General features: G+C 41.6%; 1 protein-coding gene across 1 annotated transcript in view; it reads left to right on the forward strand.

Annotated features, from left to right (window-relative positions):
* Window positions 1–2,034: 2,034 nt before the first annotated feature.
* The window catches only part of CSTF1 (cleavage stimulation factor subunit 1), a gene marked incomplete in the record, with an annotated part of 503,121 nt that continues 486,611 nt past the window's right edge, over window positions 2,035–18,544 (forward strand). Inside the window, 1 exon segment of the mRNA XM_044090044.1 lies at window positions 2,035–2,226. Coding sequence (XP_043945979.1) covers window positions 2,058–2,226 — 169 coding nt within the window.

Genomic DNA, 18,544 nt, shown 5'->3' on the forward strand with positions numbered 1-18,544 from the left:
TGCATTGCAACAACTTTGAAATGTTTTTAGGTTTTCTGTTTTAGAACAAGTAGATATTTTCTTTGGTGATTATGACGCACTGTTGGAGGTGCTGGGTGTTTAGTGGCAGCTGTTCCTTAATGCTGAATCTTTCCCTGGTCTGAATGAGTCCCTAAATATTAAATGTATTCTGAGATGGCTTAGATAACTTTCACATTAGTAATTCAACTTTAATCATTAACAAAATATCTATAAACATCTGGGGTCCTTACAGGTAGTGGTTGAGTTGTTGTTATTGCATTTTTAGTACCCCTGCATTTCCTTGGCTATTGTTGACTTCTTTTTATTTGTTTACATGAAACATAAAGATTTTTTTTACTGGCTGCTGGTTTTCTATATATTGAAGTATTTGTTTGGATACCTCTATTTTTGAAAAAGTTCTCTATTATATATCAGCACCAGCTTAGATGTGTTTTTTGTTCACCTTGGGGAAGAAAATGTGTTTTATGTAGTTTTTTTACGTAGAATTTTCTTTGCTTCCTTCCTGTGTTCTTTTCCTTAATATAGAATTGTGTGTGTGTGTGTGTGTGTGTGTGTGTGTGTGTGTGTGTGTGTGTGTGTGTGTGTGTGTGTGTGTGTGTGTGTGTGTGTGAATATGTGTATGTTCTATATTGCACAGTTATATCTAGCTTTAAGGATGTTAGTTGTGCCTCATTACTCAGCCATCATTAGATCATTCAGTTAACGTAATGCCCCCTTTGACATATCTGTCCAGAAGCATGCAACCACTGAAATGAACACAGAGATGCATTACTGAAAGGATGCAAGGCCTAAACAGCACATACTGTATGAAATGATCCAAAGCTCTGTCACTATAGTCTGTATCCTACAGACTGCTAAGAGGTGACCTGTGTCTGGCATACAAGACATCTTCTGACCCATTACTGATGGATTTACTGCACATCAGGAAGTCAGATGGCATCAGAAATACTCTGTTTTAAGAATTTAAACATCTTCTGCAACATCAACAGAATGGTTTGGAGGGTCAGGTATCAGACGATACCTGTGCTGTGGAACAGACTCCCCATCCTCCTAAAACAAAGTTCATCCCTGTCATTTTGAAGTGCAACTTAGATCTGTGGATAGGAAAAAGAAAATTTACCTCATGACTGCCCCCCTGTACTATTAACGGACAAAGCAACTCCTAAATGCTGTCTTAGGCATGGGTCCTCTCAAATTATCTATGGTGGGATCCCTGCTACTAGGGATAATATATAATTATTAACCATGGGATGGGTAAGACCAATTTATAAGCAAGTGGGATAGGTTATTTAGAGCACAAAAAGAGAAATTAGCTACGTTTAAAGTCACCCGTAAGGGCACAGTGGACCTGTGACATTTGTACATGTGTTTCCATACTTGTTTGTGTTTACAGAGAGTGCATGCTTATACACACATATAATACTATGTACATGTAATGTGTATGATGTATATTTGTGTATATACATACATATGTGTTCTATACAGTATGAACTCTGGTGTTAGATTAGAGGGAGTCTGTGCCTAAAGGCACCCCAGGTAAATCAACTAACAGGGCAGAAGGGATCCACTGTCATGGTTGGCGATTTTAAGGTAACTGATTTGTACTCTGTAATAAGCTTTGTCAAGAAAGGAACTGCGTTATCAATATTGTGTTGTACACGACTTTTGTATTTTTTTCCGTTGAGCTTTTTTCTTTTTTGACCTCACTTTTTGTTTACTGGGAAAGTCTGACCGGGCATAAGAAAAACTCCTTTTCAGTGGAGGCCCAAGGTGAAAAGCTCCACAAAATAACAGATGTTCAGTGACGTTTAACGTAGTAAAAATAAGATATGGTCCGGCATTACAATTGTATTTACAGTAAAGTCATAGAATGTACAGTAGCAATTAATGTGATAAAACATATACAAACATGGCATATGCATTTACAAATGAAAGTGAAATATAACTGCATGATATTAAGTTAGTCTAAACACATTACGGGGAAATAATCACCATTAATTTACTTTTTCATAGCTTCATTTGAAATACGATTTGCAATGTTTCGTCACGCGACAACTTTAAAGGATCGTCAACACCTGTATAGTTTGATTATAAGCCAGTTGTTGTATGATGGGTATGGGAACATAGCGAACAGCTTGGTCAATGAAGTGAAACCACAGGCTATATGTGCACCCTCTGAGCAGCTACTGCACCTCATCAAACTAGGTATGTTCTTTTGGAAACTGCTAAACTATACATTCAGTAGTCATGACTATAGAAGTTTTAGCTTTTCTTTTATGTGTATTCAAAATCCATTTTTAAATATTTATAAATTAAGTTGACATGAATCAGGAAATGCAAGTTATGCTAAGGTGTAGCCAGTCAATTGTCTTCACTAAAAGTGTCATTTGATATTTTTAATCGTAATTAAGAAACAAGATTTTAGTCCATGTTTTTGGTTGTCTTTTGTGTTTTAGAAGTACAGGTATTGATTATTATGTAGCAAATCAAGATCCATCCACAGTGAATTGCAAATAAAAACGGATGAATGTTGAGTAGTTGATTTACTTGATGCCTGAATTGAATAGCAGTATTCAGAATTAGTGGTCACTTTAGAGGTAGTTGCAGAAATTGTGCAGTATGGCTGCATTGGTAATCTCGGTCTTGGGAGCTCTATGTGGGAAGCTAGTACTGGCTGTATATTTTTGTGTATTTTTAATAGTATACATACCACACAGAGTCATTGGTTGAACTGGGAATCTAAGTCTGGATATACATTATTGTGTCTGCAGCTTTTTATGAGTTGTTGGTATTTTAGAAAAGTTAATGTTCATTTAACAGAAAGTGTTATTTATTTTCTTTTGTTAACTAGGGAAGTCCACTGGGCTGAAATGACTCCATTTTCAATGGAGGCCTGGGGAGAAAAGCTCCAAAAAAAAACCAATGTACATAATTAAAGATTATTTAGAGAGTTAATAACAGCAATTAACAATATACAATAGAATAATATAGGGGTCAGAAGTGACACACTAACATAGGCAATGTATAGCAACATTTTGTGGAAGACTCTGGTGCTTGTCAGGTATTCAGTAGATCAGACCGATAATGATAATCTGCACTTACACAATTTTTACACACCATGTGAGGCAGGGTGAGGCACACTGTGCTGTGATTAAGGGTGAGTGCACAAAAGGGAGAGTGAAGAAGAGTGTGGGTATTTGAGAGATGAGTCAGGTTGTAAATAAACTCACCTTAACAGTAGATGTTCCAGTAGATCATCTTTGCAGTAGTCTAAGCTGTTTTGGTCTTTCCCCGGCACTGGCCAGCTTCCCAGAGCTTTGGGTATCCTCCATGTTCTCCAATTGCCAGGAGCTTATGCGGAGCTCTATGTAAAAGGTATTTGGAGCATAAAAACCTTCATAACAGTCCTTTACTTAGGAGGGAGGCAAGAGCCCTGAAAACTTCTGCAGGGATACAAAGTGAATGATAACTGTATATGAAAGTGTGAAAACAACCCCACCTTGACAATACCCAGCAGAAAAGTGGGCTGGAGGGAGGGCTACTGCTCTAGCGAGTGTACAGTTATTTTCCTATCTTCTGCATTTACATTTCTGTTGTTGTTCTTCATGAAGGATTAAACATTTTTATAAATTTTTAATATTCTGTGATTATGGGCCTAGACTGTCCCCCAGTCTTCACAACATCTCAGTAATCTTTCCAGTAGGTGCAGAGTGTTTATATTATTTTGAGAGACTCACACCCAACACACTTGTGATTTTGCAGAAATTACTTATCAAAACTGCAGTTAGGCATTGTGGAGAATCTTTTGTATATTTATGTGAGTGAACTTTATATCTTGGCACCAACAGTCCAACAAGCCATCTGACTGTAACCCTTTCTTCCTCCAAACAGAAGTACCCAAGACCTTTGGAACAATGTTTCTTTCTCCTTACTTACTAAACTGAAGGGGAAGGCAGACAACACTAAAACTTTCTCTTATCAGATTTCTCTTTTGATTTATATTACTATACCTAGAAGTATAGCTAAAATTATGATTAAAACCACTGACTGCTTGTAAATGGTTCAAGTGCCTCCAGTACTTTTTGCTCAGGGGTCATCGTCCAGTCCAAGTACACCAGGGTATGCACCTTCTTTCCTCCTCCCTTACCCGTCATAAACTGTGACAGCCTAGTGGAGGCTATAGTTATGCTCAAGGCAGAAGGTATGGTGCCTGTTCTGTCTTATAGTGAAGGAAACATTTAAGGTTTCCCCTTTCTCTTCAGCCAGCTGCTCTAGCTTAATTTTTGGCCTCACTAATGCTGCAGGGTTTTGGTCAGAGTTAGACATCAGAATGATAGAAATAGTGCCACTAGCCTGTCTTGGCACCTTTTTTCTGCACTGACTTGTTTTTCTGTGGAAATATTATTGTCTCTGTGGCTCTGTTGTGCTGGCTTATAACACAACCAGCCTACTTTTTTAACACCTTTATTGAATTGTCACTAGTGGCATAGGCAAACTTACATTTATATAAAAATAATCAAACCATATTAAGAAGTTCACAGTTACAAACATTGTACATCGCAAATATGGTTCTGTAACAAATAAGGAAAGAAGCCTTGCATAAATTGTTAAGTTCCTGCCTTCACATAAACCTCATTCCTCCTCTAAAACATTTTTTTGCATGTATTGTTCACCCAGTTTCCTTTTTTTCTGTGTAACTTACTGCTACCCTTTTCTAAAAATTCCAGTTCCTATTCTTTTATGTCTGTTAAAATATTCACTACTTCAAGTATAGTTGGTTTAGAGTTTGATTTCCATTTTCTAGTAATTACTTTTTTGGCCACCACCAAAACTAAATTTAAGTCTTACTATGTGTACGTAAAAATCTACTGCCAATCATTAGCGGACTGGAGTTCCGCTGTGGCGACCCTTAACCGGGAAAAACCAACAACTATGTGTAGACTATTCAGATCCTGCATTCCAGCTCAAAACTTAATTCCTTAGTTGCACTCATTTGCTTGCCCATTATTCCTGACAAAGTACTTTGTAGGGAATTTTTAAAGTCTGCCAACTCATTATACTCTCCAAATATATTTTCCCAGTTACCTCTTTTCTTCCCCATTATATCCCCAACATTCGTTATCTACCTGAGGAAAAATTCTGCTTGGGGTATAAAAATATCTATGCAAACACTTCCAGGCAAAAATCCTAAACCTTCCAGATTTTGTTGTATATTTGGGAGTCATACATATGTCTTCTCATTGTTTCTTTGTGAATTGCATATCTAAGCTGTCTTCCCAATATTTCTGACCTCTTCTGATAGATTCCCATAGTTGCTGTGCAATAGTTTATATGCTGTACTAATTGTCCCTTTTTTTAACAGCAGCTTCTGCTCTAGATTCTGTTGAAAACTGAACCAGTGCTGGTCTTTCATTTAAGATTCACTCTTGCCTTTTTCTTTGTTTGTAGTCTGATATCAATCTCTGATAGGGAAGGCAGTCACTAGCTGGCAGTCCAAATGTCTTCTCGACCTCTTCCCAGTTTGTTACCTTACCTTCTGTAGTTGTTTGTTCCCAATATCTTGTTTCCTTTGCTATCTTCCTCCAGTAAATTCCAGTCCCTCCCTGTTTATTCCCTGTATCCCTAATTGCAGTCATCCCTTTTGGCAGCATTTCCTTTCTGCATTCACATGTTGGCTTAGTTCTTAGTATACTTTCTGCTACTTTATAAATTTAATATTTGTCCTTTTTAAATTTTCCAAGTCTTTTGGGTTTCTAATACCATGGTGGGAATGGACCCCATTCCTAAGTCAAAAGTACGATTAAAGTTCATGAAATTAGTATTGTTTCAGTCTTTGATGTCAGCCAAAAGTGCTCTTAGGAGCACCTGCAATGTGCCCAGTAATGACTCATTCTGCAATTCATATGGAGTTACATGGATTGGTAACGTATCTAAATACGATTGTAGATTCTTTTTTATAAGACCCGTTGTTCCTACTACTATTGGAACTGTCTGGGTATCTTTCGTCCACATTGCTCTCATTTCTGCCTGCAGATCCTGACTTTGTATCTCTCTGTACGCAAGACACTGTAGTCACTGGGTGTGGCAATTTCAATGATCAGTGCTACTCTTGTCCTCTTTTCTTGAACTACTATATTCGGTTTTCTAGCATCTATCTTTTGAACTGTTGGTAATGGGTGGTCCCATGTGATATAAACGTAATCATTTTCTATGATGCTTTGTGGCTCATGTTTCCAGCATTTTTCAGCCACTTCAGTACCATAATGTATGCCCAATCCCCACTGCAACCATCTTGCCAGTATACATTCCTTCCGCCATTACTATGTCACAACCTGCAACAAGGTGTGGAGCATTTTCCAATTTGGTTTTACAAAACCTACATTTGTCTGTTTCTCCGACATGTTCAATGGACTTTGTAAACCAACATGTACATAGTCTACCATCTTGAGCTGCCAGTGTTGACCTTTCATCTCTTGGTTTGAATTCACCTCTCCTTAGCCATGCCCTTTTTTGTATGGCTGCTATTATGCTGTTTAAAAATCTGCATCCAAAATCCAGTTTGTTTTCATATTTCTTGAATTAATACCCCCCACTTCATCGTCATCATCCCTTTCCACTTTGTGTTATGTGTAAGAGCCTTAATTGTGTAGTTGTAAAATATCCCTTCAAATAAGGTAATTCTAAACCTCCATGTATTGGCAGGATCAGCTTATCCCATTTGACTTTTGTCCCGTTCCTCTACCAGATAAAATCCTTTGACTCTTTATTAATTACTCTCTACAACTTCTCTTCTGGTTGATAAAAATATGCCTGACCTGGGCATACAACTAAAGGGCTAAAAACATTTTTAATGCTTGTATCTTGCTATCCATATCTGCAGGCAAGAGCTTCCAGTTTTTCACCTTTTGTATTATCTTTTGTTTAATCTCTTCCCACATATCCTTAGCTGCCGTAACTGAATCATTTTTAAGCCATACTCCTAATTACTTCATTTTGTCATGTCTCCATAAGTAAGGGTATAGCTGAACCAATTCATATGTAGTTTATAGCTATAGCTTTTATTTTATTGTAATTAATTTTATATCCTGAAAAAGGATTCCTGTTGATGCATGGAAGGTGGTTTTAAGTGAATGCAAATACAGTGAAACCAGTTTGCTGAAACTGCTTTGAGCAAACATTCAAAAAACTTTTTTTGCGGGAGACAAGTTCCTTTACCCCCCCAGCACAACCTGGAATTACACGTACCAGTTGCAAAGTCGAACAACGGCAGAGAAAAAGGCACTCTCCACTTTAGTTGAAGGTGGTTTCAACCAACTGTCTTCGGCTTCTTTGCATTTGCTGAAGTCAGAAGTCACATTCACCGGACTGACATACTCTCTCCAGAAAAACATGGAACTGTCTCAGGATATTTCACAGCATTGAGTTGTCCTTTTCTGGTTCCGTCGGCTACAAAATATTATTTGCAAGTAAAGCCAGCTTTGAATTTCTGAATCACTTATTTTCTTTGCCAGTGGTTCTAAGTATAAAGAAATTGGCAAAATATCAGAGAGGAACCCTCAAACTTTTAATTTTGCCTCTTATCCGTCATATATCCTATTAATAAACCTTATTATTGTATCAGGAAATGCAAATGCTTCCATTACCCTACTCAAGTCCCAGCTTATTGTTCAATTAATGTTGTCAAATGTTTGCCTTCCCTCATCACCTTTACCATTCTTTTAGCCATTATAGAAGTCATCACTATAATCAAGGTTTGTAATAGAAATAGGCCTGTATGAAGCTGAATCAAATGGGTGTTTACTGTCTTTGGGTATTACAGCCACCATAGTTTTTTTTTTTCCAGGATAGTGATGCCTCCCCTTCTTTTAAAATTCTTTTTAGCAAAACCTTCCAGACCTGTATCGATTTCTTTCCTCCTAGCTTACAAACTTTCTCTGGAATATCATCTGTTCCTAGAAACTTGCCTGCAGATTGGTTATACATCACCACTTCCTGTAAACTTGGCTGCAGATTGGGTATACATCACCATTTTTATTTCATCTCCTCCTACCGTAACTGTTAGTTGTTAAGCCTCATCTACCTCTAACCGTGGTGTATTTAAGTCCTCCACAGATATTTCCATTTGTGCTTTTTCTTGATTTTTTTCAGCTTCTCTGCTTCATAATTTCTGAAGCATCTCTTACAGGATCTCTAGTACATTTTCTTGATGTTCTTCGTCTCACATTGCTGCAGTCATAACCTGTGGGTAGTCCGCTGTCCTCGGTCGGCCCGAATACCAAAGTGTTAGGCTGGCGTCGGTCATGGTCGCTCAGATCTGACGTCAGTACGCAGTGGTACTAAAGCGCATGACCGACGCCATATGCTCAGTCTTTCTTGCCGCATGGTCCGAAGCAGAAGCAGCGTTTGCAAGTGCCGTTCGGCGTCCTGAAATTTTCGTATTCTGAGTTTCAGACCGAAGACCAAGTTGGGCTAAGTACCCGTTGGGGAATATTTTGTCTTTTCTTGCCTCAGTTAAATCCGGATGTCAGAAAAAGTTAATAATTGTATTTCTTGTGGGAAACAGATACCTCATAGGGACTACCACTCTCTCTGTATTCCTTGCTTGGGGCCTGAGCACGACGTAGTCGGGTGTCGCTTTTGCGCTAGATTTAATAAGCGCACCATTAAACGCAGGTTAGATTGTGCTAGACTTGTTTTTGGTAAGCGGTATAACTACAACATGCCGTCGGATCCTCCGACGCCCGCTACCGCTAAGAAGCGAAAAGATAAATCGTTAAAGTCTAAGCAGGATGAGTCGTCCGTTGCGGACGCCGGTTCTATGGAAACTACGGTTGAATCTGTGGATCCAGCCGAGGTTTCAGCTGAATCACAGGGGGAACCTTTAATCCTACAGGATTTGGCCTCTCAGGAGTTAGGTCAGGCCGAGGGGGCCTCTCAAGTTTCTGTAGTTCCTGCTTTACATAAGGTTGTTAGGCCTTCTACTTCTGTCACTAAAGCCCCTTCTAAAGCTAGACCTGGTCTTCCTGGCACAGGCATCAGCCCTAGTTCTTCGGGCTCTGTTCCTAAAAAACATATGCTGAAAATGGCAGAGGATTTGATTACTTTAATCAGAGGTTCTATGCCCCCTCCAGATAAGAGGCCTAGGGTGGAGACAGAGGTGGAGGGATTGGAGCATTCCTCAGATTACTCTTGAGTCTTCTGCTGAGGACATTCAGGATTTTCCTCCCTATTCTGATTCGGATGCAGAGGATTCCTGTCCTTCTGCTTCTCCTCCAGAGGATTTTTCCTTTTCTGAAACCCTGCACTCTATGAGGGAGCATTTTAAGTGGGAAGGTCAGGATTTTTCAGATTCTCGTAAGAGGCTTAGGGAATTTTTGTTTTTACCACAACATAGGCCCTTGGCTATTCCCCCTGTTTTGGATGTTGTTCAGGATGTTTTTTCTGAAGCTTCCCTTAATCCTGATTCTTTACCCCCTGCCCCTGTCAAGCCAGACAGGTATTACAGAGTTCCAGAGGCTCATAAATATTTGTATAAGAGTCCTAAAGCTGACCCGGAAACTATTAGTCAGGGACCTAAGGGTGTCAGGGCTTCTGTAGTTAAGAATCCGGTACCTCTGGATAAAGATTCTATAGCCTTGGATAGGTGGGGTAAAAAAGTGTATACCTCCTCCACGCTAGCTATGAGGGCTTTAAATTGCCAGTTTCATATGCTGAAGTATCAGAATTTTCTGTTAAGCCAGTTGAAATCTAAGGTAGATGCTCTAGCTGAGGGTATAGAGTGTAAGGAATTGCAGGACTTAGTTCATGCATCTGATCAGGTTGGTAAGCATTCCTTGCAGTGTGGCTTTGATGCTCTTCAGGCTTCTTCCAGGGTGGCTGCCACTGGTTCAGTTATTCGTAGGCACGCCTGGCTTAAGGATCAAAATTTGTCAGAGCATGTTAAAGCACGAATTTTGGATGCTCCCCTTCAATCTGAAGTTCTTTTTGGTTCTCCTGTGGAGTCAGTTTTGAAGAAAATGGAAGACAAAGCTAAGGACGGTTAAGGAATTTTTACAAGTGCAGCCCCCTAAGTTTAGCAGAAATTGGCCTGCAAAAGGATGGGCTTATCCTTCTTCTGATTTTCAGTCTAAGGGCAGATCTAGACGTGGTAGGGGCAGAGCTCATGCTCAGGGTTCTTTCAGACCTAGGACGTGGAGTTCTCCTGCACAATCTTCTGGTGAGGGCAGGGGTCAGCCTTTTCGTAAACAGACCCAATGACCTGTATCTCCAGCTACCAGATTCCTCCTGTCTGGCAGCTCCTCTAGGAGGGAAGTTGGCACTTTTCAAGCAAAATTGGCTTTTGGTCACCCAGGACAAATGGGTGTTGGACATTACAAACCGAGGCTACAAGTTTTATTTTCACACCTTGCCTCCTTTCAAAGGCATGCCAGACGTACCTCCTCAGCAAAGGCTGGAGGCTCACAAACAGATTTCTTTACTTTTACAAATGGGGGCTATCCAGGTGGTACCTCCGTCAGAAGTAGGCCTAGGATTTTATTCTCGCCTGTTCCTTGTGCCAAAGAAAGGAAACACTTGGAGGCCAATTCTGGATTTGTCCATTCTCAATACATACCTAGACATTCCAAAGTTCAAGATGTTAACTTTGCAGCAACTTCTGCCTCTGCTAGGCAAAGATCACTGGATGGTAACTCTGGATCTCAGAGGCTTATCTTCACATTCCTATCAGGCCCAGCTGCAGGAGGTTCCTGCGCTGGCTGGTACTTTTCATTATCAGTTCTCTGCATTGCCCTTTGGCTTATCTACTGCCCAGGGTGTTCACAAAGGTCCTGGCTCCTGTGATAGCCTTCTTAAGACTGAGAGGAATACAAATTTATCCTTATCTGGACGATTGCCTGATTCTTGCTCAAGACAAAGTCAAGTTACTTCAGCATCTACAGTATGTAATGACAGTTTTAAGGTGCCTAGGGTATTCTGTGAACGAAACAAAGTCCAGTCTAGTACCCTCTCAGGACATGTGCTTTCTGGGTGTGAGACTGAATACAGCCTCTCAAGATGGCTTTTTTGACCCCGGACAAACAAAGAAATCTTCCCCTATACTTCCAGCAATTATCCCTACTGTCCAGGCTGACTGCAAGGACAGTCCTTCAAGCCTTGGGGTTCATGGCATCTTGTATTCTGGTACTTCCCAATGCCAAACTGCATATGAGGAAGCTACAATGGTATCTCAAAAGTGTATGGACTCAACACTGCCACGATTTGGACACTGTCATTCAGATAATACCTTGCATCCAAAAGGAATTTTTGTGGTGGGCTCAGGAATGTCACCTAAACAAGGGACTTTCTGTGACCCGACCAGAGGCGAGTCAGATCTTAACGACAGATGCCTCAGACATGGCTTGGGGAGCACACTTCAATGGGAAATGGATTCAAGACACGTGGCCTCCCAGACTACAGTATTTGCATATCAACATGAAGGAGATGTTAGCAGTCCAATTTGCACTGATGGCTTTCAAGGATCTACTTCAACCGGGACAGGTGTTGATTCAAACAGACAACACAACAGTTATGTGGTACATCAGCAAGCAGGGGGGAACCCATTCGTACCCTCTTTGCAGACAAGCTATGATTTTGTGGGAGACTGCGCTGAGTTTGCACATCACTCTTCAAGCAAGGTTTCTGCCAGGAGCACAGAACTCCTTAGCAGATGTTTTGAGCAGACAGATGGTGGATCCCCACGAGTAGAAATTGGATCCTCATGTATTTCAACAGTTAACAGTGGCTTGGGGAACTCCAGACATAGATCTGTTCGCTTCTCCACTAAATTTCCAACTGCCAAAATTTTGCACAAAGATGTTTCACCCAAAAGCTTGGAAAGTGGATGCTCTATCTTTCAGTTGGAACAACCTTCACGTCTATGCTTTTCCTCCTCTGCCTCTCCTTTCCAAAGTGCTCTTGAAGGTCAGACAGGACAAGCCTTGCATGATTCTAATAGCTCCAGATTGGCCACGTCAGCACTGGTATCCTCTGCTGAGGAGTTTAGTACAGGAGCCTCCTTGGCCTTTGCCACCAATTCCACACCTTTTGTCCCAGGCAAGCAATCATTTCCTCAATGTCAGGGTACAGTCCCTGCATCTGACAGCCTGGCATATTCTGTTTTAGACCCTGGGGGGGTCGCAGCTTCCTCAACAAGTTTTGAATGTCATATTGGAAGCCAGATGACCTAGTACTAGGAAAGTTTATGCTGATAAATGGAGGAGATTTTTTCTTTGGAGCACAGCAAAGAGCTTTGATGTTTCAGTACCTAATTTGAGTGTTACCCTACAGTACCTTACAGAATTATTAGACAAGAGTTTGTCTTTCTCCTCCGTGAAAGTTCATGCTGCAGTCATTTCTGCTCACTATGATTGTGACCCACCATTATTTTCTCTCCCTTTGTTTAAGCAATTTCTTAGAGGGGCAAAGAACATAAGACCCCCACGTAGAGCTCCTACTCCTTCCTGGGATCTCAATTTTGTGTTGGAAAAGCTTACTTTACCTCCTTTTGAACCTGCAGCTACATCTCAGTTGAAGTTTTTGTCTTGGAAGACTGCTTTTTTGTTGGCCATTACGTCTGCTAGGAGGGTATCTGAATTGCAGGCTCTCATGGCAGTTGAACCCTTCCTGATATTCCATAAGGATAGGGTATCCCTGCATACTAACCCTACGTTTATGCCTAAAGTTGTTTCTAATGTGGCCTTAAACCAATCTATTCATTTGCCTACTTTTTATGCTGATCCCCAAAATAAAGGGGAAAAAATGTTGCATTCTTTGGATATTCACAGGCAGCTACGCTATTATTTGAGCAGAACTAAAGGGTTCAGGCAGGCTCAACAGTTATTCATTTCTTTTGCTTTGGGTTCGCAAGGGAAAGCTGTTTCAAAGCAAACTATTTCTAAGTGGATTGGCCATTGTATTGCTTTTTGTTATTCTCATCATGGAAAGGATGTTCCGGCTGGGATCAGACCTCATTCCACTAGGGCTACTGCCACTTCTACTGCCTTTTTAAGGGGAGTAGCTACTAAGGATATTTTGGAGGCAGCTACTTGGAGTTCAGTGCACACTTTTGCTAAACATTACCATCTCCCTCTTTATTCCAAGTCTAGGGCTAGGTTTGCCACTGCAGTTTTACAGGGCATGTTAGCAGCTCCTAATGCTTTTTAATTTTGCCAACCTCCCTTTACCTTTGCTTTGGGATTCTACCCACAGGTTATGACTGCAGCAATGTGAGACGAAGAACATAGTACAGTTTTGTACCTACCATAAATGTAGATGTTCGAGGATCCACATTGCTGCAGTCCAATTTTCCCTCCCTCCTTCCCTCTGTAGTTTGGGGTTGCTGTGTTGTTTTGGGGTGATTATTTTTTCTATATTGGTGGTTGGGTATTTTCTATTTTTGGCTATGGCCTTTTCTTTTTTAGGCCTTCTGACATCTGGGGCAAGAAAGACTGAGGATATGGCGTCGGTCATGCGCTTTAGTACCACTGCGTACTGACGCCAGATCTGAGCGACCATGACCGACGCCAGCCTAACACTTTGGTATTCGGGCCGACCGAGGACAGCGGACTACCCACAGGTTATGACTGCAGCAATGTGGATCCTCGAACATCTACATTTATGGTAGGTACAAAACTGTACTTTATAGGCTTCCTAAGTTTGTCAACAACCCTTTCTACTTTCTTTTTCCCAAAGTCATTGTGCCAGAAGCTTTTTGTGCGCCATAGTTATCAAAAAATAGTTGTTTAACAGCAGTTTTTCTAAACTCATGCATGTTACCCAGGTACGCCCTAATTTTCCTTTTAGCACTCTACAATTGCATGCCTTCTTGTTCTGTGAGATTCTCCAGATGTACTTTAACTTTTGCCAGCCCATCTAAGTAATTATTATTCTTAACCAGATCAATTTTCTTTTATTTCTATCCCATTTTAAACTCCCATTTTTATTTTATCCCACTCACTAACTATAACATCTGAAGTACTTTTTATTTTTCTTAATAACTACCAGATGATTTCCTTATATTCCTTAAATTCCTTTCTTTTTAACAGGTAGGTGGGGAAGAGCAAGTGTCTCATCTTTATTTCTTTACCCTGCATTGTTATCTTGGTAATTGTTGGCAAGTTATCTGGAATAGTTATTGGATATGGTAAGACTCCCTCTTATCTCCGCTCGCTGAGAGCGGACCTTAGGCTGGATAAACAAAGGGCTGGTTAATCAGAAAAAGCATGCAAAATAATATTTATAGGTTATAAATCAACTAGAATAACAGGATTGGTGTAGATATGCATTTTTCTATTGAATATGAAGTCTAAAACTCAAATGTTGGTCATTATTTAGCCCAGAGGAGGCCGGAGTGCTGCTGTTCTCCATTGTGTTTTGCTAGGACTACAGCAGAAATCTGATGGCCATTTAAACAGAAGGCTGGTTAAAGAGAGGCTGGAATAAGAGACTGGAATAAAAGGGAGTCTGCTGTATATATCTATATGTACGTGTGTGTGTGTGTGTATGTATGTATGTATGTATATATATATATATATATATATATATATATATATAATATCACACACACTTTATATATTGTGTGTGTGTGTGTGTGTGTGTGTGTGTGTGTAATATATATATATATATATATGTGTGTGTGTATATATATATATATATATATATATATATATATATATATATATATATATATATATAGATATACACACACACACACACACACACACACACACACACACACACACACACACACACACATATATAAAGTTCTTAATTAAAATGCACATTTTCCTGTGAAATATAATTTCTGTCAAGTCTATCTCGGTTATTGTACCTTGGGGAATAATATGTGAATTCTCTCAAAGTTCCTGTTAGTGTATTCATACCTTCATACCATGTATTTTCATAATTTTCTTCAGAAATTTACCCTGTTTTGTTGTATCTTCTTTTCTTAGCCCCCAAGATACATCCTTGTTACAAATCAAATTACAGTCCTCTCCTGTAAGTAATTTTTCCCTGCTGGAAGCTGATTATTTCTCCCAATTTTTTTAAGCTCCAAAATAGCAGTGTTGGGGGATTATAAATACATACCAGCGCAGTCTTTATCCCTTGCCAGTAGCCCCTTACTTCTTCATATCTGCCATTATTAGCTGTTTTCCCCCTCTGTTATCACTACTGGGGCTCCTCTAGCAGTTAATATAAGTACTCTTCTTTTCTATTGTCCCTGATATTTTGTAGAATGTCCACCCTGAAATAATTTCTTTATTAAATTCTGACACTCAGTTCTTTACAAACGTGTTTCCTGTAGTATTTCTATTTGCACTCTGCATTTCTTAATATAATTAAGTATTCTTTTCTTTTTGTCTGTACCTTTTGAAATCATTCAGATTCCAAGATAATAAGTGTCGCCATTATGGTAGGAAGTCATTATTCCCAACTATTCTACATGGCAGCTTTTTAAAATGTCTATTTCCAACGTTTGTGATACATGTACCCATTAACGTTTGGCAGGTTTAATCCTTTGTATTGGATACATACATCCTTTATCAGTATTGGAACCAGACACATTTTACAAGACTTTCTGTTTAATAAAAACCCTCCTACAAAACAAACGCATCTAGAAAACACACACAACTTATATACATATTCATATAATTTAGTTTAATCCTCCTAATAGGAGAATTTGTGCCAAATAGACAGCTGTTGATATAAGCCCTAATTAACTTGAAATTTTGGTTATCCATGGTAAAACGCATGATGTTATGTGATCCTATCTCGCCTACATTCTGACTGATGGGTTCGGAGCCGATCCCTCGGCTCCAACTCGGCACGCTTATGCTATAGAGCGAGGCCTCTAATTGGCTGAGCTATCTTTATCCCAGGATGCACCACCGCTAATCCCCCAGATCTCGTTTGCCGCTTACAGAGCTTGGACGTGGTCTCAACATTGGCTGGGATAAGTACTATATATATAGTCTTTTTTCCTGTCAGTATTTCCTTCATTTAAACCCAAAAGCTGTTTTAACGGCTATTTTTTGTGTACGAGTGTGTTTCTTATAGTTTCAGTGAGTTTTTCATATATTTTCCTGTCAGAGAAGGTTCCGTTTAAGTTAGAGGGGCCTTCCCCTGTGCTAACTACTTTAGTGGTTGTGTGTGGGTCAAGTACCCGTTTGAGTTAGAGGGTCTTGACCCTCCTTGTTTCCCCTTTCTCTTTCTTACATTTCTTGTGTGCCAAAAAAAAAAAAAAAAGTTCTTTAGTTTAATATTTTTCGGAGTTAGTGGCATTTTTGTTCCTGTGTATACAAACTCTTAATTTACTGTTGTTGTCTATTTTTTGTACATTATGTCTAAAGAACATAAACCCTCCGGGTTTAAAAAGTGCACGAGGTGTGGGTTCAAAATGTCCATAACGGACGACCACTCCTCGTGCTTCTATTGCCTTGGCGCCAAACATCTGCAGGAATCGTGCAGTGTATGCCATGCGTTTTCCTCCAGAGTCCTCCAGGAGAGGAAAAACAAATTAATCCTCAAAGGATTAATCAAGCCTTCTTTTGAGGAGGCTTTGTCTTCCTCTCAGTCTCCTTCTAAAAAGAGGAAAGCGCCGGCTCCGACCAGTCAGTCGGATCCGACGGCTAAGAAGACTAAGCAGACTTCTCCATCGGCTCCACGGACTTCGGAGCCGAGGTCGGAACGGTCTGCCTTGATGCCTCCAGCCTCGACCCCTCTGGTTTCGGAGCCGAGGTCTGGGGCATTGAGAGGCGGGTCACCCTCATCGGCTCCACTGATATTGGAGCTGATAAGGGTCATCGGCTCAGACACTTCCCCCTCGGAGCCGAAGTCCTTATCGGCACCATCGGAGCCGATAATTGTTGAGTCCTTTCGGAGCCGGTCCCTGAGCCCTTCGGAGCCGATGGAGAAATCGGTTCGGGCCCGATCGGTATCCTCGAGATCATCCAGGATGTCTGATTCGGACATTGACAGGGTGCTCCTTCGACTCTTCCAGTCTCCGGTGTTCCAAAAGATGGTTTCGGCTCCAGCCCATTTGGCTTCGGAGCCAATGGTCCACTCCCCTACCGTACTTCCTCCTCCAACAGCTTCGGCACCGTTGGAGCAGGTGTTGGTGGAACCAGTGGAGGTGTTAGGGTCAGGCCCTACCCTTGCTCCGACTCCGGCTCTTGGGTTGGAGTTTAGTGCACGGACTTCTTCCTTCGGCCCTGGGGGGAGGCTTCGGGATTGATGCTTTCGGTCCCAAGTCTTCCTCTTGGTGCGTCGGCGGCGGGAGTACCGTCCACTGTCGTGGCCACGGAGGGGGGACCTTCCCAGGATTCTGGTGGTCCCGCCTTCAGGGCTATGAGGAGTGCTCTAGCCAAATCTTCATTGGCTACCTCCACAGTTTCCCCAGCTCCTTCCCTACATTTGGAGACTGGGTCATTGGCAGTCCCCCTGTCCGCAGACAGCGGAGCCCCTGGGCCTCAGGTTATCCCCGCTGGGGTTTCTCCCCCTCCTGGAGGTCCTTCTGAAGCCTCTTCGGAAGAACCTCCCAGGAAGAAAACGTGCAAGAGGAAGCACGTTGACTCCCCTGACGAGTCTTTGACATCTGACACCGATCTCGATGATGCAGAGTGGTCCCCCAAGTCGTCCTCGGATGATGTCTCCTTTGCAGACATCCTGGAAGCCCTAGAACAACGAGGCGGCTGGCAGTCCAAACCTCCCTCTGCTGATGAGTCGGTGTTCCTGAAGGCCTTTGGGGCTCAGCCCTCCGCCTCCTGGGTGTCTCCGCCTTGATGAGCTCTTGGATTTGATCTGTCGAAGGCGTGGGAACACCAGACTCTCTTGAACCGGTGCCCGCTCGTCCAAACAAATTTCTTCGGCCCCCAGATAGAGAGTTCCTTACGAAAGGTGTGGCTGTGGATGCTATGGTGGTGGCATCTGCTACCCAGCAAGATGTAGCAGAGGCTTCTACGTCTGTCCATCCTCCTAATAAGGAGTCTAGGAGCATGAATCGGTACGGTAAGCGCACCCTTAGTTCAGCAGCCTTTACTCTGAGGTCTTTGAACTACCTGACGCACTTTACGAGATTCCAGAGGGATCTGATTAAGGAGCTATCCGATACCCTTTTAGGTAACCTGCCTGAGGAGCTGGCCCAGACGGTTGGATCTCAGCTGGCTACAATGTCATCCATTTCCAACTCGTCCATGAGGCTCATTTCGTATGCAGCCGAAGGCGGTAGAGCGGCAGTACAGGCATTGCTCTACGGAGACAAGCCTGGCTCCGCCTGTGTCATTTCGCGGAGGCCTTCAAGTCTTCATTCGCCGACGCCCCCTTTGATGGGTCCTCCCTGTTTGGGCCCAAGGTGAAAGACACGCTTACCCACTGTGAACAGGAGGGTAAGACTCTGACTGCCGTAGGGGCACGATTTTCCACTCCCTTTCGGCCTTATCCCAAGGCTAAAAGAGGAGGGAAGATGTGGTTCCGTAGATCGCAGAAGTCT

Source organism: Protopterus annectens, chromosome 12.part0 (assembly GCF_019279795.1).
Source record: "Protopterus annectens isolate FY-2018-M chromosome 12.part0, PAN1.0, whole genome shotgun sequence".
Classification (NCBI taxonomy): domain Eukaryota; kingdom Metazoa; phylum Chordata; order Ceratodontiformes; family Protopteridae; genus Protopterus; species Protopterus annectens.